At 36.7% G+C, this 24,354-nt stretch overlaps 1 protein-coding gene across 1 annotated transcript in view; it reads left to right on the top strand.

The window, feature by feature from the left end:
- Nucleotides 1-24,354, top strand: part of ATP8A2 (ATPase phospholipid transporting 8A2) — a 379,444-nt gene that overhangs the window by 195,803 nt on the left and 159,287 nt on the right. Inside the window, exon 6 of the mRNA XM_080799366.1 lies at nt 20,546-20,620. Coding sequence (XP_080655492.1) covers nt 20,546-20,620 — 75 coding nt within the window. The remainder of the gene's footprint in view (nt 1-20,545; nt 20,621-24,354) is intronic.

The following is a 24,354-nucleotide window of genomic DNA, read 5'->3' as shown; positions in this document are numbered from 1 at the left end:
CATTATTTACTGAAAAGACTGTTCTCTCCGTCATTGAGTGTCTTGGTACCCTTGTTGAAAACCAATTGAACATAAGATGATTTATTTCTGGACTCTCAGTTCTGTTCTATTGATCTATATGTTTAAACTAAAATTTCTTTGAAAACAAATAGACAATTAACTTAGTCACATTAATAATTCCTTGTGGAAAACAGAGACTGGAAAAGTATCTATTACCTCTCACTGTAAATGTTTTGCCATATTTCCCTTGAGCAAGACTTAGACCATTTAATTCCTTTACAGTTGTTATTCTTTCCTTTAAGAAAAAAAAAAAAAGACTCACACTGCTCATTTCTTTTCCTATATACTGCAGAAGACAGAAGACAGAGGGAATGGGCAAAGTAACAGGACCCCTAAAGTCACTTTGCATACACGCATAGGGGAAGGGGTAAAGGTTAAACTTCCCTTTAATATTTTGTATTTTGTTGTCCCTGTTTCTACTGTAAGCCACTGATTTACTGAGTGCTGTCCTGAGGCTCCGCACCAGCTGTGCACATAAGTGCACTTTTATAAATACTTCCATGAGGACTTTGAATCACAAGTTACCTTAATTTAAGAGCAAGAAAAGAACATTCTGAACAAAACATGAACCTTTTTTGAACCCAAGTTCAAACTGATTTCTTTGCTCCCAAAAGGCTTTTTCTAATACCTGAAATATCTATTTAAAGCATATTTCTACTTCAGTTTTTTTTTAAATCCTTCAGATATCTATACTTTAATTCCCATGATTTAACTTTGAGAAACCTCTGTGTCCTTATAAACAAAGAGGTATCTTGAGACCCAACCTGGGAATCCATATTTTCAGAGAGCCCAGAGAGTTTCCAAAAAGTTGAAAGAGATCTAAGGAATTGAAATCTCAGAAGGAAGGATTGTGTCCTAGGTAAGAATGAGGCATGAAAAACATGTAATATTTCAAAAATTTATGGTTCCAGTGAATATTCTTATGCTACATTATAAATTATCAGATTTTGACAATGACTTGGCTTGTATATGAAATAATAATAGCTTTAAAAGTATTAGATAGTGAAAGAGACAAAAAACCAGACTCTTAGCTATAGGAACAAACTGATGATTACGGGGGGGTGGGGGGGGGCGGTGGATGAAAAGATAAAGGGGATTAAGTGTACACTTACCATGATAAGCACTGAGCAATGTATAGAATTGTTGAATCACTGTATTGTACACCTGAAAGTAATATAACACTGTATACTAACTATACTGTACTTAAAATTTTTAAAGTTATTAGGCAGCAGAATACTGCTTTTTAAAATGAAGTTTCTTATTTTAAAATACTTTCTTTTTTTAAATTTAAATTCCAGTTAACATATAGTATAATACTAGTTTCAGGTATAAAATATAGTGATACAACTCTTCCATATGGACACTCAGTGCTCATCACAAGTGCCCACCTTAATCCCCATCACCTATTTAAAATCTACATCACTTTGCCTTCTTAAACCTGACATGACCAAAAGATAGCTGTTGATTCTTTCTTCTCAGAACCTGTTCTTGTCCCCCACTCTCCCCTTCCCTTGTGATCTGACCTGTTTGTACCATTCTCCTGGTTACTTACTCATCTTTAGCCCAAGTGCCCTCTTTACTGTTATGTGAATAGACCACACTCTCCTTTCTGTCTGAGCCCTTCCCTCCCCCTGTGAAAGGCTGGTCGTTCTCACCTCCAGCTCATATCAACCTGCTTATTTTCTTTATAGCTCTGATGTTCTAATTTGTAGGTTTACTTCTGTATTACCTGTGTCCCCCACTGGTCCATAATTGTCTTAGAGGCAGGGATATTTCTATCTTCCTCCCTAAATCTCCAGTACCTGGAGTAGAGCTTAGTACACAGTGGTGCCCCATAAATAAGTGTCCAGTAAATGATCACACAGTAGTGAGTTGTAACCAGAATGAAAACCCTGGAGAATCTGAGAGGATGTGCATATATGAGAGGCATAATTAGTAGATTGCCAAGAGTGGGCTTTCTAAACTCACTTCTTCCAAGGTGGAGTCCACTTAATGGCATCTTCAACCATTTGAATGCAGTAAAGGAAAAAGTTGTTTTCATTTTCTTTGGTTGTGTTTTTTCACTGGGCTTTGAATCCCAGAAAAGTAATTGTAACTGCTTTCATTCCATGCCTATAGGCTGTGACCTTCATTCAGTGGTGACTATTATAGGAAAAGCACTTTCTCTGAATGAGGCTTCCTGTTGTTTCTGAATTTATGCCTGTTTTTTATCTTATTGGTAATTAACTTACAGGAGATTCTATTTCTTTAGATAGCAAGTTAAAAGTTGCCATATGAATGGAGAGCCCTGACCCTCCCTATGGATCCTAGCAGCTGACTAACAACTACCTCTCAAACCTCAGCTCACATGGTCTTTCCTCAGGGAAGTTTTGTTTCAGGTCTTTAGCAGCCTTCACTGTCCTTAATAGCATCTATCACATTCCAGATAACAAAATTAGTGGTACATTCTGTTGGGCCCAGTCCCAGTCTAAAAATTTACTGGAAGCCAGAAAACACATTGGTCTTTTTTTAAACACCTGTATCTCTAGGAAGCGTTCAATAAAATAAGTTGGATCAGTTAACCAGCTTTAAAATGCTGATATCTCTGATTCATGAATCCATTTTCCAGAAGCCATAATATGTGACTTCATAATACTAAGTAAATTTCCAGAAACCTCAAATACAGGGGCATGAATGAGAGGTTCAATGAGAGGAACAGGGTAATGCACACGTGGCAGGAGAAGCCAGGTTTAACCTTCAATTGCAGAATTGCAAACAGGTCATTTGCTTCATGGGTTGAACATCTGATTTTTTTAAAACAATTACTGAAGTGATTATGGTATATTAATACCATTAAATTGTTGATGAATTTTGCCAAATCTTTGGAAAGTAAATATTAAAGGATAGAATTATGATCATGTTTGTATTTTATTCCATCATTTTGTTTTTGGCTTATCCTATAAATTTTGTGCACAATGTTATAATTAAGGATCTTAAGGGATGAATTTACTAAAGAATTATACAAAATTTTTGCCATTTGCCTCCCCTAGAAGAAAAAAATATCCACACTATATTAAAAGACTCTGTCATCTTAATTAAGGGGCAGCTCTATTCCTGATATTTTCCCTCTTAATTATATAAACTATGCTGAGTAGGATGTAATAACATGATTTTAAATTGATAATTAGTGTGTGGAAGGCATTTGGCAGTGAAATACAGACCAGTATCAGTGGCATAACTTTGGCAATAGAAAAACGTAAATATAATCCAAATGTCAGTGCAGAAATAAAACCAGGACCAGATAGTCAATAATTTGATAAAATGTTTGGGAAACACAGTCAATTACATTAAATCTTTTAATCAAAACAAAATATGTAGTTTATTTAAAAGTCTTAGAACCTGGAGGCATAGTGTGTGTGTGTGTGTGTGTGTGTGTGTGAGCGTGCACATGCATGTGTGCATGCACGTAATACACATACAAAAGCACGAGGTAATACACATACCTCATGTGTATGGGTATAATTTCATACCATTAAAAATATATTCCTCACCCCTACTTGTACATCTAGTCATAATCCCAAAAGAAAATGTTTCTTCTGGAAGCTATCTGCTTATCTATAAGTAATGTACCTTATGCTATGTGTTGATTTCTCTATTTCAAACATTATCTTTCAACTTCCTATTTTGGTGGGTAAAGATTTCTCTCCCATAAGTTACTGTCTGACCTCTTTCCTACTCCCTTACAACATATAGTTACAGCTATTATTTTAATTCAGGCATCTATGTTAACCTTTTTAACAATATGTAAATAATGTTCACTGAAGAGCCAAAAGTATGTTACGATTATTTTTCCTTTTTTACTCAGGTTTCCATTTTTCCTGTAGTTTCAAAAAGCCTTTCTTTTTGTCTCTTGCCCTAACTGAATTTCACATACTTTTAATACTCTTCAGAAGTTCCATTATGTTACATATTTTCTTAAACTTCTTGTCTATCTCCTCCTCCCCTATTAATCCCCTGTCCCTCCAGCCCCATCTAGACTGCTTATTCTCTAGGTTTTCTTCGTGCTGCTGAAATTTGCCTCCTGGATTCCTTGTTGTCATTATTCTTGACTTCTTCCCTCATACTCCTGAAGCACATACTTCAGTGGGTCCTTGAAGTGTTAGAGTGGGTCCTTGCAGTATATTTGACACATTGGATATCTTTATTCTATGATTATATATGATTGGTAGATTGGCTGGGTATAAAATTCTAGGCTGAAATTCTTTTTTTTCTCTCTGAATGCTCTCTATCCTTTAGCCTCCTCTGGCTGGCTGAAGAGAAGCTCAATGCAATTCTGATTCTTAATCCTTTGTATTTATACTCCAGAATATTTTTGTCTTTGTTTAGTGTTCCAAAATTTACAAAGCTGTGTGTGTGTGTCCTTTCTTTTATGTGCCTTTTCAACCCAGACACTGGGAAATTTTCTTATATATATATAGTTTTGTAATATCCTCCTTTTTTATTTTCTGCATTTTGTCTTTCTACAGCTAAGTCATGTATTGAACCTTCTGGATTTATCTCCCAGTCTCCTTATATTTTCTGTGATATAACTCTTTTGCCCTCTTGGAGATTCCTTGACTTACCTCTAGCCACTCATTATTGAGGCTTTGGGGGTTTTTTAAATTTTTTTTTCTTTTTAATTTGCAAGTCCTTTATTTTATTTTCATTCTCCCTACTTTTATGGATTCTAATCTTAGTCTGTAGGTGTAATATCTTCTTAGATCTCCCTGAGGATATTAAAAAAATTGATTTGAAGTTCTCTTTTTCCCCCATATTTATCTCCATTTTATCTGGGTTTCATTTTTGAAAATTCTTCTTAGATACTCTAACAAATGCTTTTAGTCTTTCTGTAATTAGCTCTTTTCTTATTTACATGTTTTTAACATTCAACTAATAATGCAAACATTGAAATACTGAATAGTTAATACACTTCAGATTTTAATAAAATTGATGTGTACTTATAGTAATTTGGCCAGTGACAACTTTCCCATTGTTTATCAAATTTACTTTTCTTCTCGTGGAAGAATTTCCAAAAAAGTCATGAAAATAATAGCAAACTTTTTAGCACACCTAGGCAATGGCAGGCACTGTGCCTACTTCTTCATATTCTGTTGTGAAAAATAGTTTCATACCATCCAAGTATAAAGAACACATCATTAATACTATATATGTTCATACAGACTAGGATAACTAAGAGGACCTTCTCTGGAATGAATTCTGGAATTTTCCCCAGATGTTAATAATTAACTGGGTTGTATATAACATTCAGGTTAAATTATGTATTAGCTTATTTAGTGGAAGTCTAAGATTGACAAGTATCTGCAGCAGGAAACAATATTTTGAGAATTTAACTCCTCGTAAAATATGTACCATGAAGTAATTAGTGCCTTCAGCAACTACTGGTGCTCGATCTATATTAGTATTCTAGGCCTTTTGGCAAGATAGAAAATATATTTCTGCTAGTAATTAAACTGTTATTCTGAAATCATAAATATACACACTTAAAATGGACAAGTTAGCTATATTAATACCTTAAAATTATATTAAATAATGTTCTGTTCTAAATATTAATAATGCCATAATTGGGCATAAGGCAATAAAATAGCCACTGTAGTAGCTTACTTGCTATGATTTATTAAGGAAATACTACTTGTTCATTCTGAAAATAAAAGCTGAGAGCAAAGAAAAGGGGAGAGAAAAGGAAAAAGTGTTCAAGGATGGTTTTCCATGAACCTCTAAGTTTAATTGACCAACATCATTCTGCCTTATATTGGCAACTTTGTAAGGCCTGGGACAGAATGGTAGTGCTAATGGAGAGGAGTGTTGCTCCTGGCATTGTCTCCCATTTTAATTCATTCAGGGATTATACAGCTAAATTTATGGAAACAGCTCTCATTTTGGGGCCTTTGGCGATGCTGCCATTTCTAAGAGCTAGAGTTCATGGCCAGAAACATTCCATGTAACATCTAGGAGAAAGGACCAAGTGAGTCAGTGCTTTTACAAAGTATGGCATGGTTTTAGCTTTTATTGTGTCATATAGTTTTGCTCTGATGGGACAGACAGGGTTGTCAGACTAGCTTGACCTTGTCTGTAACCTCCTTTCCTGTAGCCTCTCTCCGTGATTGTTCCGGAGGTGGCTGTGTGACCTTGTTCTGGTCATCATGTGTAAGTGGAAGTCTCTGGGTAGGACTTCCCGACATGCCTGGCCCATGAATAAATATTTACTTAGGGTTAAAGTAAATGAACGATAATCTTTAAGTACCATTTATAAAATTTAATGCAAAGTGCCTCTTCTTTGCCCCTGACCTAAAAATGTTGCTTTCTTCTGTCATTCTTGGCACGGGTTCCCTCACTGGATGACTTCTGTTCCTGTTGATGTGATTATTTTCTGTTTACTAATGTTGCATACATTTGTCTTATCTAAAACTTGCCCCTGGGCATCAGCCTTGTACTTTGAATTTCTTCCTGGAGAGCCCACAAGTACTGCACATTTCACGTGCCCCCAAAATGGGTTCATCTACTGCCCTCCCATCACCAACCTTCACCTCTACTCATGATTACAATTGTGACTCCACAGTCTCCCATCAGGGGTCCCTCAGAATCCTCTGTAGCTGCCAGTGCATTACAATTCCATCAAACAGGACCTCTCAGGATCTCTCTCTAAGACTGTTTCCTGGTGGTGACTACTTCCCTTCATGACTTTTCCAGTCTGCCTCCTATACTTTTCTACTAGGTAAACTTCCAGAAAGGTGAATGGCTTGTGCCACATTCCTGCCTAAATGCAATTGCCTGGCCTCCTAGTTGCCCTGAGAAAGCATGTCCTAGAGCAGAAGGTACTCCTGAGAGCATATGAAGACTTCCATGGGAGTCCATTCTCAGAGATCACTTCCAGGGCACCCTCCTTCCTCACCTCCCTCTCCATAAGTCAACATTTTCTACCTTATGGAAGAAAAGCATACATTTCACCTCTTCCGAATCTCACTATGGGGCATGCTCCATGGTACAAAAAGATGTCAGATACAAACCAAGGAGACAGCATTTATTGAAAAAATAAAACCCTACCTCTTCTGTCCCACACAGTGGTCAGTGACACATGGCTCCTGAGGAACTGTCCAGAGAGACTCTCAGTGAGAAACATAGAAGGCAACTGTTCCATATTTCATGTAGATACCATATTCATGGAAAGGCTCTGTTCATCCCATTGATCTGTATCTGTGCATGGAAGCTCAGGAGTGACACGGTCATCGTGGAGATATGAATATTAACATGTATATTTTAATTGAAAATTAAAGCCAGAATTTTTTCTGATTTCACCTATCAGTTAAAAAAATAAAGTCAGGGATTGCCAGTTAGGTTAGGATTGCCAGTTGGGATTCCTTTGGCAGGAATCTTCCAAAGCTTGAATCAACTAAATCTCCAGCTCCAAGGTTTGGAAGACTACTTCAGGCATGTGATAAAGGGTGACCGTGTCATACACTCAGAGGACCTCATCAAAGAGAATGCTATGTAAGGTAGCCCTGTGTGATAAGAGGAAACTGTTATCAAATAATAATGCAATAGCAATAGTGTATTAAAAATGAAAAATGTGTTTATTTTCCCCCAAATTTTTTGTTTGTAGTAGGTGAAAAATGTGTATCTAAATGAAAACACAGCAGGAATATTAAAAGTTACTTGAAAATTCTTGATGTAGCCTTTAGGTATACTTCCTAGAAGTTAAGAAAGTAAATTATTCTGGTGAGCAGTTAACAAATCTTTTGCAAGTCATTGTGTTTTGTTTCTCTGCTCTCAGAAAACTTTAAAAAGGACCTAATCAAAATGTCAGCAGGTAGATTATTTCCAATAACTTCAGTATTAGAACACTGTATTGTGGGGTTTTTTTTCTTCTTCTTTTTTTTTTTTTTGGCAAATGGCTTGGAGATCCAAAGTATTGATGGATATTGCTCTAATAAAACCTTATACTCTCATTTATATTATGTGAATTAGGTTTCTCAAGACTTAAATCTACAAAATAGAAATGATGCTGAACCCTTTCTCGGTCCAGCAATAGGTGATATTCTTCCACAGTTACATGAACTCATGGGCAGAGAGAGTACTTGGCTCCATCTGTCTCATTAAAATATGTACTTCTGACAAAATTTTATATATTAGTGATTATTAAAATGTATATTTTTATCAGTTGTGTACTACTAGTAATTGTAATGAGAACTGAATCCAAAAGACTTTTAAGTACCCAGAGTTATACAGCCAGAAGAAATTAAAAGAAAATTAATTTTAATCTCTGTTCTTGTACAATATGATAGGGTAATCAGTATAAAACTTTCCAACAGAAATACATTAAATTAAAGTTAAATCATATCTGAGTCAAGTGTAATGGAAAATAAGTTCAAAACAAAAAGAGTGATATAAACTTCCTGACTGTTAGGTATTTGTTCGTGGCTTTCTTAAATGGATAATAATGGGCATCCACTTGTACTTAGAATCCATTGGATACATTAAAAGAATGTTGAAACTTATTTTAAAATGTCAATATTTACATTATACCAGAAATTATATCCTTTGCAGCTACTAGCCTTTATCATAATTTTTAAAAATTACATTACCTTAAAAATATATTGAGACCAAAGCACTGTGCAATCTCTATCAAAATCCTAATGACAGTTTTTGCAGAAGTAAAAAAACTATCCTAAAATTCTTATAGAATCTAAAGAGACTTCAAATAGCCAAAACAATCTTGAAAAGGAAGGACAAAGTTGGAGGAATCACACTTCCTGATTTCATACCTTGCTACAAAGCTACAGTAATCAGAATAGTGTGGTAATGGCATAAAGATAGACATATAGAGCAATGGGATAAAGAGCCCAGAAATAAACCTTTACACATATGGCCAAATGATATTTGACTAGGATGCTAAAACCTTTTAATGAGGAAAGGATTATCTGTTCAACAAATGGTGCTGGGGAAGCTGGCTATTCCACATGCAAAAGAAAATCAGACCCTTACCTTATACCATATAGGAACATTAACTCAAAGTGGATCAAAGACTTAAATATGAGAGTTAAAAATGTAAAACATGTAAAAACATGTAAAAGGGGAAACATGACATTGGATTTGGCAATGATTTCTTGAATGCAGCACCAAAAGCACAGGAACAAAAGAAAATACCAATGAATTAGACTTCTTCAAAATTAAAATTTTTGTGCATCAAAAAATACTACCAACAGAGTGAGAAGACAGCTCACAGCATGGGAGAAAATATTTGTAAATCATGTATCTGATAAGGGATTAATATCCAGTATATATAAAGAACTCCAACAGCTCAACAACAAGAATACCCAGTTCAAAAATCAGTAAAGGACTTGAATAGGCATTTTTCCAAAGAAGGTATACAAATGGCCAAGAAACAAATGAAAAGATGCTCAACACTCCTATGTATTAAGGAAATGCAAGTCAGAACCACAATGACATGCCAATCCATACCCACTAGGATGTCTACTATTTGAAAGAAAGAAAGAAAGAAAGAAAGAAAGAAAGAAAGAAAGAAAGAAAGAAAGAGAAAAAATAATAACAGATGTTGGTGAGGATGTAGAGAAATGAGTATTTGTGCCTTGCGGGTGGGAAACTATAAGGGTACAGCCACGGTGGAAGACAGTATGGAGTTCCTCAAAAACTTAAGCATAGAACTAACTGCCTTATAGTCCAGCAATTCTACCTCTGGATATGTACCCCCCAAAAAATTGAAAACAAGGACTCAAACAAATACTTGAACACCAGGGTTCATAAGTACATTATTTACATTAGCCAGAAGATGGAAGCAATCCAGGTAGCTATCAATGGGATAAATAGCTAAGCAAATGTGGTCTACATGTGCAATGAAATATTATGTGACCTTAAAAAGGAATTAAATTCTAATGATTGCTACAATGTGAATGAGTCTTGAAAACATTATGTTGAGAGATACAAAGCAGACACAAAAGGACAAATACTGCAAAATTTCACTTACACAAAATGACTAGAATAGTTACGTTCATAGAAACAGGAAAGTAGAAGAGTGGTTACCAGAGGCAAGAGGGAGGGAAAATGGGGAGCTCTTTATGGGAGCAGTTTTAGTTTGGGATGATGAAAAAATTCTAGAAATAGTGGTGATGGTTTTACAACAGTGTGAATATGCTTAATACCATTGAAGTTTACACTTAAAAATGATTAAAATGGTAAATTTTAAGTTATGTATATTTTGCCACAATAAGATAAATAAATAAAAATCTATTGAGTTGTTCAGATTTGGAGCTACATTTAGGCAATACACGCATAGGTATTCACATGTTTGAAGAACACCTGTCCAGTGTCCTTCACAGTCTGAACCCAGCCCTCTCTTCTCACTTCATTTTCTTTGTTCTAGCCACCTGGAAATCCACATCTGCTATAATTATGTACAAGTTGTTCCCCCTACCTGTAATGCCCAATCCCCCCCAACCCCACACATGATCACCAAATTGATTAGTGGAATCTGCTATTCCAAGGACCCACCACCTTTGGAAAAGCTGTGGTGAATCCTATAGAGAGAACCCATTTCTCCCTCTACTGTGTTCCTAAAGAAATTTTTCATACCTCTGATTCATTCCAAACCTGTCTTCAACCAGACTGAATTCTTTAAGGACAAGGACGGTATATGCTTCATCTTTGTAACTCGGATGCATACCATAGAGCATAATTTGAAGCAGGATCTAATAAATAGTTCAGTAACTGAATTTTTAAAAATACATATGATTATTTCCTCCTAATTCTCCTCTGAGACAGAAGGCAGACCTTTTCCCCACTTTCCAGAACAAGAAAATAAGAAAATGTCACACCTTGCTCAGGCTACAGGCATCAGGTGACTGATGGGGATGGAGAAACAGCATCAATAATCTGCCTTCTTATGACCCAGGCCTGTGGAGGCAGGCACTAAATCTTATCGTCAGTATGTTAGGTCCATTACTCTGTTGGTTATAAAACACATGTTTTTGAACACTTGCCATAGGTTTTGTCCAGAAATGAAATGCTCTTATACATATTTCTGCTACTCCTTCCATAATAAACCCCCCACCGTTATTCTAACACCACAGTTTGGAAACAACTGTGTCATTAATGAACGATCCCAGATCCTAACCAATGACCTCCAGATGAAAGGCTCATTATTCCATTACTGGTCTCCAGAGCTGTTTTGTTCCCTAGCACTGTAGCACCGAATTTAGACTGAAGAGTTTAAGCCTTGAACTATAAAAAAATGTAAGTAGTCCTTGACATAATTTGGAGCGATTACCTTCTATTGCGCCAAGAATTCCTTATTAAAAATCAATTTAATTGTGCATATACCATCTGGTCGGTATTATGGTCTTTTATGGGAAGGAACCGTGATTTTGTATTTACCTGATGTTCTACTAGATAAGCATGTCATTTCATAGAAAGGGGGGGAATTTTGTAGCACTGAAAAATTAGTAATTAAAGAAACTTAAAAGTGTTTACTAGACTTTCCTGTATTTAAACTCTTGTGGCTTTTGAGCTGTAAGATTTAATACTTTGTATCATTCAGGATTTTAGTGGAAAAGAAAGTAAGAAATGTGTAGGTGCATATCATATGCTACATTTATTTTTATGAAAAATTTCTTATATTTTTGAAACTCTAGTTCCCATTAATAAGACTTAGATTGTCACATTAGTATTTGTGTTGTCTTTTTATTCAAAGAATTTAGATAAGGAAAGGCTAGAGGTCTGCTTTTGATTGTCTGCTAGCTTGGTTTCTACTGTACTAGCAAAAGATCGTAATATTTTAGCTCACGATATTGCAGGAAAATATGTCAAACCAGACTGCCTGCATTTTATTATGCAAAATGGGGGACATTTGGGCAGCCTGTTTTTCAAAAACACTTTATACGCTAATGTAAAAAGGATCCTTTAGCTTTCTTACATGGCATTAGAGGCTTAAGTTTGGGTCATTTTCTTAAATTTTTTGATCTGCTTATGTGCTTATAGTTGTGAAGTATTTTGTTCACATTACAATCTTAAAACATCAGTGTTGTAAATTAATAGCCATAAATGTTGATTCAATTTTGAATCACCTTAACTTCAATGTTGTTTTAAAAAATCACTTGTTATATAGGGTCTGATGTTAACAACGACCTATTTGGCACCAGCCACAATGTCTTTGATCTTCCCTGTGCCCCGATTTCCTCATTTTGTGAAATGGGGACAATGCCTACTTATTAAATTGCTATGAGATTTAAATGAGATATTCATTTGGAATGTTGGAAAGATTCTTGGCACGGGACATAAGTTAGCTTTTATCAGCATCAGAAATACCAAGATGACCATTCTGCAGTGTGTGGCTTTCTTTCCATTTGTTCATTTAAAAAAAAAAAAAAATGAAGCTAGGGGATTAAGGAAGTTGCCTGTACTCATGTAGCATTTAAGTGATCAAACTAGGATGAAATGTGTTTGGCCAAATCCTTCATCTGTCTTGTGTTCCATTTGAGTGACCTTCCCTCTTTAATGTTAAATGCTAATATTCTGCATGTATTCATTTATCGAGCACCTGGACTGCACTAGATCTGAGTATGTGATAGTGAGCAGAATCATTATCATCCCCAGCCGTGTTGATCTTACACACGGTGGGGTAGACAGGCCCCAAGCAGTGCAAGAAAAATTATCAATGCAACAAGCTAACAGAGCAATGAGCCTGGTGCAGTGATAGAGAATAACAAGGCCTTTTCTTCTGTGTGATTCTTTAACGTAACGCTGATGTGTTATAATAATGACAGAGATGTATAAAGAAAAATAATTTCTCCTTATCTGCCTCCATTGCTGTCCAGGTAATCACAGGAACAGGTTAGCTAGGCTGCTTTTCTGTGCACTCATACAAATACATGTAAATGTATGATGTTTTTCTTGTGGTTTTACAGGGGGGAAAATTGGGTTCTATACATAGGCTCAGTTGGTAGAGCCTGCGACTCTTGATCTCATGGTTGTGAGTTCAAGCCCCACGCTGGGTGTGGAATTTACTTTTAAAAAAATTAATTTTTAAAAGTGGCTCCTTTACAGATTGCTCCATAACTTTCTTTTTGTTTGCTTGCCTTAAGAAGTCCTTACTGGTTTTATAAGTATGTGGTGTTTGCTGCCAACATCATACCTGTCAGGGACCAACTCAGAGAAAACTCTCCAGAGACTTTAGAACCGAGCCCTGCCCATTTATTACAGTAGTCACTATTTAATGCTGACCATTCGATCCCATAATTTATTGGACTGAAGACACTTGACTTTTTAGAGTATCTTGCTATTACTACTACTACTATTATTATTACTACCATTATTATTTCTGACAACCCTTTGCTCTAGAATAGCATTCCTGATTTTTTTCCCTTGATTTCCCATCTACCTACCTACCAGTCTACCAACTTACCTATTTATTTTGTCTTTTTCTTTTGTCAATCTAGTACTGTTTTTTTAGCATCCATTCCTTTCTTTACATTCCTGTAGATTTAACATTTCAAAAGATAAGTGCTTACACTTTTACAGACTTGGTACATTGACCCCCTCCAATAAAGAACTTCAGGGTTTTTTTTTTCCCCCTGTGCTTTCTGCTTGCCTTTATTTTTGTTTTCCACGGTTACCCATACTGAAAAACAAGGTAGATTTTTAAATACAGGTGCTTTTATTTATGAGAATGGATTTCTAAAAATGGGCCTTTTAGATGAAGTATGTGCTTATTTTTTCCTAATACACATGGCCAGTTCAAATTCCAGAAAGACTGTAGCACTTTGACTTTGAAACAGGTATCTGTAATGCCAGTTAATCAGCTCAGCCCTGACGTGCAAATCAGTAGATCATGATGTTATTGCCACTTTAGCAAGAAACCATATGGCTAATTTATTTAATTATTCCCCTTAGGGTACTTTCCCACCTCAGTCCTTTAGCCTGGGTCTTGGAAGAACAGAGTCAATCGAGGAACAGGTCCTCCCTCTCCCAAATGAGGCAATCATCTAAGTATGCCGGCTGTTAGTTGAGAAGCGGAGTGGCAGCAGGTACAGCCCGCTGAGATTGTGCAATGTGGCCAGGACCTCTAGACGGGAGTCTGTGCAATTAGCCAAGACGGTTACTGTGTTTTTGGCAGTGAGGCAGTAGTTAAAGCAAAGAAGGATCTTTTTCCAAGAAGGAAAAGCCATTTAATAAGTTTGAGTCAGTTTGCTCATAACAGGACTGCATTTGAGGACCAAAAACCCCAGGAGCTTGGCAAGCCATCAGTGCTTGGCAGGTCTTCCCACCAACTCACCAAGTCTGAGGCCGGCCAGGCAGAACTTGGCTCCCTCCGCTTTGACTGTATTCATTTAATAGCATTCCTAGTTAACAAGAAAGTGAAGGCAGAGGAGTCTTTCTCCCTATTAATACAGAAGAGTAAATGCAGTGGCTCTAAGTAAGCCATGGTCCAAGTAACTCCATCAGTGGAGGAACAGGGCCTCTGTCTGTATTGAGGGCTGTGTGGTGGGTGTAATGTGGCTTGGGGCATGTGGGCCACCAAAAAGGACGTTTGTGTTCAGGAATTGGGCAGCGCTTTCTCTTTTGTATACAATTAACATTTGTATATGACTACCCAGTGCGAATGTCTGATTTTGTAGTGTGTCAGGGAACCATTGTGTATCTGTCTCATGAATAAATGAAGCAGCAACTAAGTACGTTTGTATAAATTATTTAAAAATACAGTGTGTCCTCATACTTTTTCCATTTCACCTATGGAACTCTTGCCAAGATGAAATCAAGTGTGAGTGTTTACAGTGTAAGAGAAAACCAGCTTGTGGATTTTGAAATTAGGAGGTGGATTTTTTTGTTTGTTTGTTTCATTTATTTGGGTTTGAATTTTGTTTTTCTCCACAAATATTTCCAATGAAATAAACAGGTCTGATCATCTAATGATGGATCACGTGAATGAAGATTGAAATTGAATTGGAAATGTTGAGAACGAGCTTGTTTATACTTTTCAAAATGCGACAGCACCACCTGCAACTGATAAAAATTAGTACAAACATATCAAAAATCTTTAAAGAGACATGTGGCCAAGCCAGCGCCAACTTGGACAGGATCACAGCACTGGCTGCTTAGAGGAAGTATCCCAACATGCAGCTAATCAAGGATGTTAATCTGAAGTAAAGATTAAAATATTTTACATGGTTCAGGATTGCTTGGAGCAAAGGTTAATGCTGGGAAAGAAATGTTTGATTTCTTAGGATTTTTTCCCCCTATTATATATTTTCCACAATGAGAGGGTCTTAGTTAAGTGAAATTCACTCAGTCTTTAGGATAATTTCTCATTAACAATTTATAAGGCTATGTTTCTGGTAGAAGGATCTAAATATCTAAAGTTCTGGGTTTACATCCAATGCTACCATGACCTCTAAAGACAAGAGCCTATGGTTCTGTGTATGAGGTCAGGCCAAGGAGGAGTTACTCAAAAAGAAATGAAGCTTTCCTAACCCCCCGCCTGTAAACACAAATGGGAGCCTGCCTTTGTGCAATCTGTCACATACCATTCTTTCACTTACAATAAGCATCCGTTACGCCGAGATTTCTAAGTTTTGTCAGGTTGACCTAATAAATTTATTTTTCACCCAATAGTGGCCATATTGATTGTATTTTGGACCAGATAATTCTCTGTTGTAGGAAGCTGCCCTGGGCATTGTAAGATATGTAGCCAAATCTTTGGCCTCTATGAGCAAGATGCCAGTAGTGCCCTCACAGAGGTCTCCAGACATTGTCAGTGTCCTCAGAGGAAAATTCAACTCTAGTGGAGACATACTGCTTGAAATACTTATGTAAATAAAACATGAACACGTTTTGAAAATTTCAAAATGGTACAAGAGGTATGAGACTCCATACCACCTCTTAACACTTCTGTGTAAAGATATGAATGTTAAGTTTCTTACATGTTTTCCAGAAAGTTACCATGCAAAAGTATATGGATCTATTCTGCACAGTCATGACCATTCAAGAATATACCTTGATATTTTTCATTTTAATATATCTGTGAGACGTTTGTATTACAACACAGTTTTATATTATTCTTTTTAATGTCTGCACAGTGTTGCTTTGTTACGGATGAACCATGATTCATTTAACTAGCTATCAGTATACATATGGGTCCTAATTTTTTTTATCCTTTTGAACACCATGTTAAACGTCCTTGTGTTTCCATGTTGAATACTGTGTGATTATAACTATATCATTTAGAGTATTTCCTAAAAATGGAATCACTAGACCAAAGGAAAAGTACATTAAACGTATTTGTGGACAGTGCTACGCTAGTATCTGGGTAGGAGGTAGCCATTTCCCCAGGTGATGAAACTTTAAGTCTTTGCTCATGATACCCCTGTGTGCATGTATTTCATAAAAAGTGAGATTTCCTATATTTATAAGTTGTTTTTTTTTAACCCCTGTGATCACACTGCATATATTCTTTGCCTATTTCCCTAATAGCTTATTAGGCATTTTCTTTCTCATTTGTAGGAACTCTTTATATATTAAGGAAATTAGTCCTTGTCATCTTAGTTGTCACAAGTATGTGTGTACTATTTATTTTCTTTCAACATTATTAATGTTTTTCTCTATAGAAATGAGTTGTTTCAAATTTAGCCCTCTTTTGGTACAATTTCTGTTTTTAAAATCTACAGAGTTTTACATACAAAAGTGCTTCCCCCCCCCCATTTTCTTCTATTGCTATGAGCTTGGTTTTTAATGTTTAACTATTCAAGCCATCTATAATTCATTTGAGTATATGGAGTGAGACCAAAATACCACACAATTTTTTCTAAATACCATGCTGTTGACAAAATTACCTCATATCTGGATGCAAAATAATAAAGCAAGATTCATACTTGGTGCTTGCAAAGAACCAAGAGAGGGCTGTTGTAACACAGTGAAGGAGAAGCGGTGTTGTCTGGACAACAGGCAAGGACCTGGTCTGTAGGCCTTTGTAAGTCAGGATTGTGGATTTGATCTTATTCAAATACGTTTCTTTTTCATGGTGGCTTCACATGTTTCTCTATATATAACATATATTTTGCTTTTTTTAATCCACTGAACATTTAAAATTTTCTCTATTACATAATAGACACACTATTACTTCCATCATCACATTTTCTGTCATGTTTTTAGCTCTTAATGTTTCCTTGGTTTCTGTCTTTTGTTGAAATTCTTGTCCTGCATTACTTCCCTAAGGCCTTGTAATATTCTGTCTGACCTCTGGTATTGTATACTGCTGGGGGGAAATGTGAAGCCAGTTGATCTTTCCCCTTGTAGGTTAGCTGCTTTTTCTGCCAGAATGTATTAAAGTAGCAATCTTATAAAATTTTAACTCATTAATTCACATATCAGGATACTGGAAGGTGTTAATCTTTATCTGTGGTTTTGTTTCCTGGGGGCAAATGGTTCTCTCCCTATTGGCTGAGAAAGGTATTAGAATATTTCAGAATTTTTCTTTTATTATATCTTTGAACATTTTTTTTTCTATTCTACTTGTTTTTTGTTTTTTGTTTTTTTAATGTACAGCTTTTTTTGGGAATATTTTGGTTATCTTTGAGAGGCTATCAGTTTCTCTTAAAATGAATGTTAACCTTTTGTGCTTTGTTTGACATATTTTTTCCCAAGCTCTCCCTTCCTATCCCTAAGTGCTGTGTCGGCAGTATCAGTTCTGGGAGCTATCCCCCTTTATGTACCTTTCATCTGCAACATTGACTTTTTCTTGTTTGTTTCCTTCTTTGATATCTTAGGCATCTTATTCTAGCTCTTATTTCAATGAAAAGCCACACTTTCTTCAGCTCTTCTTGTGCTTGTCAAGAGCATTCAAGATATTCTCCTACCTTGTGACCTGGTTCTTTCTGTAAAGATTATTTCATATTATTTTCATTTATTTAACTATTATATTATTTCATATACATATATGTGTTGTATGTATATATATGTGTGTGTATATATATGTGTGTGTGTGTGTGTGTATATATATATAGTGTTTTCCTTATTATTTTCTGATGATGTGTAAGGAAGAGGGGCTGCAAAGTTGTCTCAGAACAATTTTGTCATCAAATGTTCTGCCTTTTCCACACTAGTCACCTGTCACTTGGCAGCAGTAAGCACCTCCCTCACTGCCATTTCTTCTCCTTCGGTGAGTTGAAGTTCCATGTGTCTCACACTGAATGTCTGTATGTTACGAGTTTTCTGCCGGATGAGTTTCCATTTCTTTCTTTTCAGGTTCCCTTGATCAGAGTCTGCCCAATTGTTGGCCATTTATCCTCCCTATTTTATCCTGCCATCCTCCTCATTGCTCCCTGGGGAGAAACTGCGTTTGTGTATATATTGCCCCTCGACCTCAGTTTGCTTGCCGTGCTGAATGGGGCAAGGGGCTTCAGCCATGACTTGTCCCTGCTTCTAGATTTCACCCTTTAAATAAGAGTTGGTTCAGCTGTTTCTTGGATTGTTTCCCTTATTTCCTGCAAAACTTTTTACTCTGTAGGTTTTGTCTGCTATTGGCAGTCCCCCTTGTTTGAGCTAGTCTTGCCACTTTTATTATTTTCATTCTGTATCATCTGTATTTTAATAAAGGCTATTCCATAGTTTCATTGAAAATAGCTGTTTTCTATTTTCAATTATTTTTGCTGTTTTCAATTATTTTTGCTGTTTTCAGTTGATGTAGGGAAGGGGGGAGAGGTGTAGAAATATCACTACCTTCAACAAAAGATGACAAATTAACTGAATTAAGCAATAAAAGAGTTAAGTGTTCACTAGATATTTATCAGTGTTCGCTCATTTGTTTGAATGGGAGAATATGAAAGTATAACACAATCTTGGGGAAATAAGGTTATAACTCTTAAAACAATTGACAAATATGCTTGAGTCAGATGTGGATCCAGGCTCTCATTGCACTAAAATCTTGGCTGAAGTATCGATTGTCAAGGCCACCAGTGGTTACAAAGCAGTGCGATTGGAAATGTTGTTTTAGGGACAGCTAATATTTGAACAGGTGTTGTAAAAAATATTCAGCGTGCAGAACACAGCACAAACTCCTGATTCTTAGTCCCCCATCAATATTTCTTGACTGGGAACAGCCACACCTCTTGGGGACCTCTTGGGTGACAGTTGGATTTATGAGTGAATTGGTGTGTGGAAGGATTTTTAAAGATCAGCAAGGTTGGCAAGCTTATCTTAGGTTTAAGAGACTTCATAGTAGCTTTTTGAACCAGAGGATGAGATAATGAGAGCTGTTCTTAAGAAAACTTCATCTGTCAATTGAATTGAGGTGTATTTTGTTTGATCCCACTGGGGCTTGGTGAGTCCTTTGTCCTGGGTATCACACTCAGTACAGTTGTGCATGTAAGGAACCTGGATTCAAGAAACTGGTTTGGAAAAATCTGACTCAGTAAAATTTCAGTAGTAGACTTGATCTCAACTCTTACTATCATGGGGTAGCTGTTCTGTGTTGCCATTGTAGTTCAACTCTAGTAACAGATTCAGTCTGTCCTGATTTTTACCACTTAGGTGGATTCTGTGATTCACACGGGATGCTTTAAAGTCTAGCTTCAAATCAGTGGAATCCTGTTGTATCCCCAAAATTCAGATGACTTCAAGCAGTGGCACTTTGCATTTCATTTTTCCATATCCGTTCCCTTCTAACTCAGGTTTCGTCCATTCTCGTGATGCTCACCCCTCTCCTAGTGCAGTCTTACTGCTCCACATCTTCTCCTAATTATGCCTGTCTGATGCCTCCTTCTCTAAAATATTTTTATTCCCTGGCATTTTGCTCCGCAGCTGTTTTTATGTCAGTCTTGCTTAATCAATTAGAATTACAGTCCACTTGAGGACATAAATAATCGTCTACATTTTATTTATTTTACATCCCATGTTATTCCTGAAGATGATTTGAGCATGTTCCTTCCATACTACCACATTTTGAACTTTGCTGAGGTGGTGGACATCTGATTAAGGGGGGTCAGTATTTTATGAGCTAAGCTCACAAATGACCAACAGAGGAGTTTTTGTTGTTCTTTATTTATGGTTTTTATCTGTTTGAAAGTCCTACAAAGATCAATCATGTTTAACAAATCAACTTTATAGGGGAAAAGAGCATGAATTTGAGACTCTTCCAGTCAATGAGAAAGCGTTGCCATGAAACATATTCAATATAAATTAAACATAACTTTTCTGCTTTTCTGTAAATATGTGCACTTTACCAAATTGATGTATGCCTTCAGGACAAATTCCCCTTAAAATATTGGTACATGTGATATTGGGACTTTATATTTTATGAAAGAACAGACCGCCACATCCTGTGGCTCTTTATCCCTCAGCAGCTGTGTCCAGCTGGTGGTCCGCATTCCCCCTGCTACTTCTTCAGTGAATGGAAACATTTAGGTCAATATTGATATAAAACTTCTCGAACTTTCTTCTCTTCCAGCTTTGGTTCGCCTTTGTTAATGGATTTTCTGGGCAGATTTTATTTGAACGTTGGTGCATCGGCTTGTACAATGTGGTAAGCATTCTCCATCTCTATCAGATAGCACGCAGAACTTCAGTGACATTCCTTTACTGTTTATGTCTGGGAAGTGTATCTAAGTCAATCATCTGCGCACATAGCAGGCAGCACAAATACGTCTTTAGAGCCTTTGTTGCGGCGACACATCCTGCAGGGGCCCAAGCCCTCCACACATGGTTTCAATCATAGCAGATCATTCTTGAATAACCCCATGAAATTATTAACCCATATATCTTGATAATAGACCCTTGTTACCTCCTTACTAAATGTCTGCACAACATTTCCATGTTTTTAGCTCGAGTAAAAATTTCTGAGCTACATTGCAACCCCTTCCACTTCATAATTTTATTTCTGAATTCCTCAACACAGATATGCATATATAGTACTTAATCTAATGTCCTTCTTGTCCTTCTTAAAAGAGCATCTGTCCTTGCGGAAGAATGTTTTCTTCCACTGCTAGTGCTAGAATAATGAATGCTGACTTCCAGCTCCCGTGGTGAATGGTAATCAGCCTGTTTGGTATTTTTCATGATTTTAGAGTTCTTTTTTTCATTATTTCGCTATCATGGATTCAAAAGCTAAAAATAAATATGAACTACAAGCCAAAAATGACGAAGTGTAGCTACTTAGCTTTTAGTTTGGCAGCGAGAACTCAGGGGATCACAGCCTGGTGTTTTAGAGACCCCAGCATGCAACATTTCAAGTTGCACGTCCCCGTGTCTTTTGGACACTAACTCTGACCTTGCCTGCCCGGTGGGAGTTTACAGTCAGAAGTAGCCATCGTAGGTAGATTCAGCTGGCAGTTACCAGACATACAGTATACACTGTGGTGCTATAAATATTTAAGTCTTGTGTATACATTTGTGGCTGCATGTTCAAGTCATCTGTCCACTCCTCGGTCTTTTTTTCTTTTTTAGTAGCTACCAGGCTCATTGCTGGGTATAAAATGCTGCATATGACAGGTTGCCCCAGCCCTGTGTAGCTTGACAAGTAAAGAGGGCCAAATGGATAGAATAACCCGCCACTGGGACCTGAGTTCAGATTTGGAATTTAAAGAGCACCGGTCAGTTGCAGACTGTGCCACGACCAAGTGCACTGGCACATTTGTTGCTAATACTTAGGCTCAAAAGGCAAAGGTGACCGTATTGAGAGCAGGGCTGAATCAATGCTCATTCATCACCTGTGCCAGAAGTTAGAGCTACTCTAATTCACCTACCACATGGAGAGAGGCTCAGGGACCTCCCCTTGGACAGATTGGTAATTTTGCAGAACATGTGACTGTTTTGAGTAGATTAAAATTATGTTGACTATTCCATAATGATTTAGTGCCAGAAAGGCTAAATCCATGCTCATATACATATTTATAAATAGGAAGCTGTGTGATGGTGCTTTCTAGCAAAAGAGTAGAATACAAGTCACCTGGTCATAGGCATGGAGGCTAGCCTTACTTCTATACTCAGGCACAAGAGCTGGATTCTTTTCTTAGCTCTGGGCAGCCTTGGACAATTGAAATTAATCCAACAAAACTGTATTGAGGACCTGCTATGCATGAAATGCTGATAGGTTTAAGACAGCATTGGTCAAAATAGGGTCCACATACCACTTACATTAGAATAACCAAGGTTTGTTTGAAGATGCAGATTTCTAAGCCCCATCAGAGTTTCTCAGAGATACTGAAAAATAAAACAAAATTTTAAGCATTTTTTCTTTTTAGTAGTGGTTATGCATATGAAAATTTAGGACCCATGGTGAACTTTTGATCCCTAGAGTTGGGAATGTGTGGTATGCTCTTTGTGTCCCTCAGAAAAGAGAATATTGCTGTAAAGAAGTGAATTTCAAGGTGAAATGGCCCTATGTCATGTCGCTACAGGTCCACAGAACAGGTGTTGGAGTGAGCCACCAACCACTGGTGGCCGAGTTGGGAAGGTCAAGGGTCCATGAAGTGGTGTCAAAAAGTGTTGCCCTCCAGAAGTCAATCATGCTGAAAGGGCCAAACCTTTTGAGAACATGGAAGTTTGTCCCCATAGGAATTGTTTTGTGGGGTGGGGGGAGCACATGAGTGGCTCAGTAGATTAAATATCTCCCTTCGGCTCAGGTCATGACACCGGGGTACTGGGATCGAGCCTCACATCGGGCTCCCTGCTCAACAAGGAGCCTGCACTTTCCTCTACCCCTCCCCTTGCTTGTGCTTTCTCATGTTCTCTCTCTCTCTCAAATAATAAATAGATAAAATCTTTTAAAAAGTTATTGTTTTGGTAACTTTTGTTTGAAATAAATTGAAACTTAGAGAAATAATGCAACGGAGTATGAAGAACTCCTGTATTAGACTTCTGGTTATTAGCATTTTGTCCTCATTTGCATTATCTCTGCACATGTGCATGTGTGTGCACAGCCCCGATGGGCACACATGTGCCCACCCATAGACATGAGTGTGCATACACACACACCCATGGGCACTCATGGTGCACACCCACCAACACACTTATTTCCGAACCAGTTGAAAATAATTTAACACATGAGGCCCCGTTACTGCTTAATACTTTGGTGCATAGATGTAAGACCATTCTCTTATCTAACCACAGTATAATGATTGAAATCTAAAATTTAGAATGGATACAATACTATTATCTGATCCATATTAGTCCATATTCCAGTTTTTGCCACTGTTGTTCCAACAAGACCTGTTTAGTAGATTTTTCCCACTCCAGCCTCACTGCACAGAGTACAGTCTGGTACAAGAGGCAGTTTGGGACATCTGAGACATTCACTAGTGACCCCTCTTCTAGGCTGGATTTCCTCCTGCCATTTTCTCCAAACAGTATTTCTGTCTTGCTTGTCTTACTTTTTCTTTTCTGTAGTTACTCTTTATATTTATGTTTGATTCCCTGGGTCAGCTAAAGTAGCAAGTCATCATTTCTCATAGTAGATTAAATAGCATTAAAACTGACTTGAAACTCTTAAATCTCTCAGAATAATGAATGAAGGAATGCCATCCCATTGGATTCTCATTAAATCCATAATCAAATTTCTCCATCATTTTGTTTTATGGTTATAAGAACCACCATGATCAGATGAATTTCAGTTAGATTTCATCTCTTATTTTATGAAGAGATAACTCAGTGTGTTTTAAGCTGTTTCAAAAATTTATCCCATTTAATCTTATCAAGCCAGCATAATTTAAGAAAAAACTGTGAGCCATCCTCGCTTTTAAACAGAATTATAAAAATTCTAAATAAATAGCAAATAGAGTTCAACAGTGTATCAAAAGAGTAAAATATTTGACCAAGTAGGGTTTATTTCAGAAATATAGGAGGTTCAAACTTTTTAAATATTTCTAAATATCATTATATCAACAAAAGAAAAAAGAAAAACCTGATCTCATCAGTGGATGCTGAGAATGTATTTGAGGCAAGTCAGCTGCTATTCCCAAAATAAGAACTCTAAGTAAAATAAGAAAGAAAGAAACCAATTAACTATAATCCAGACTATTCATATAAAAAAAAAAACAGTAGCATATTGCCATAAATGGTAAAATCCTTAAATGATTTCATTTTAAATAGGAAATTAGTCAGGGATACCTGAAATCACTATATAATTCAGCATTGTTTTTGGAATTTTCAGCAACTGCCAAGAAAATTAAATAACTATTACAAATACTAGAAAAAAAATGATTTCTGTGCTTATACAAATATGCACACAAAAAGTGGCCTTTTAAATGTGTTCATTAGTGG

This window comes from Martes martes (assembly GCF_963455335.1).
Source record: "Martes martes genome assembly, chromosome: 3".
NCBI lineage: Eukaryota > Metazoa > Chordata > Mammalia > Carnivora > Mustelidae > Martes > Martes martes.
Note: the sequence above shows the minus strand (reverse complement) of the source record. Positions and strands in the feature narration are given on the sequence as shown.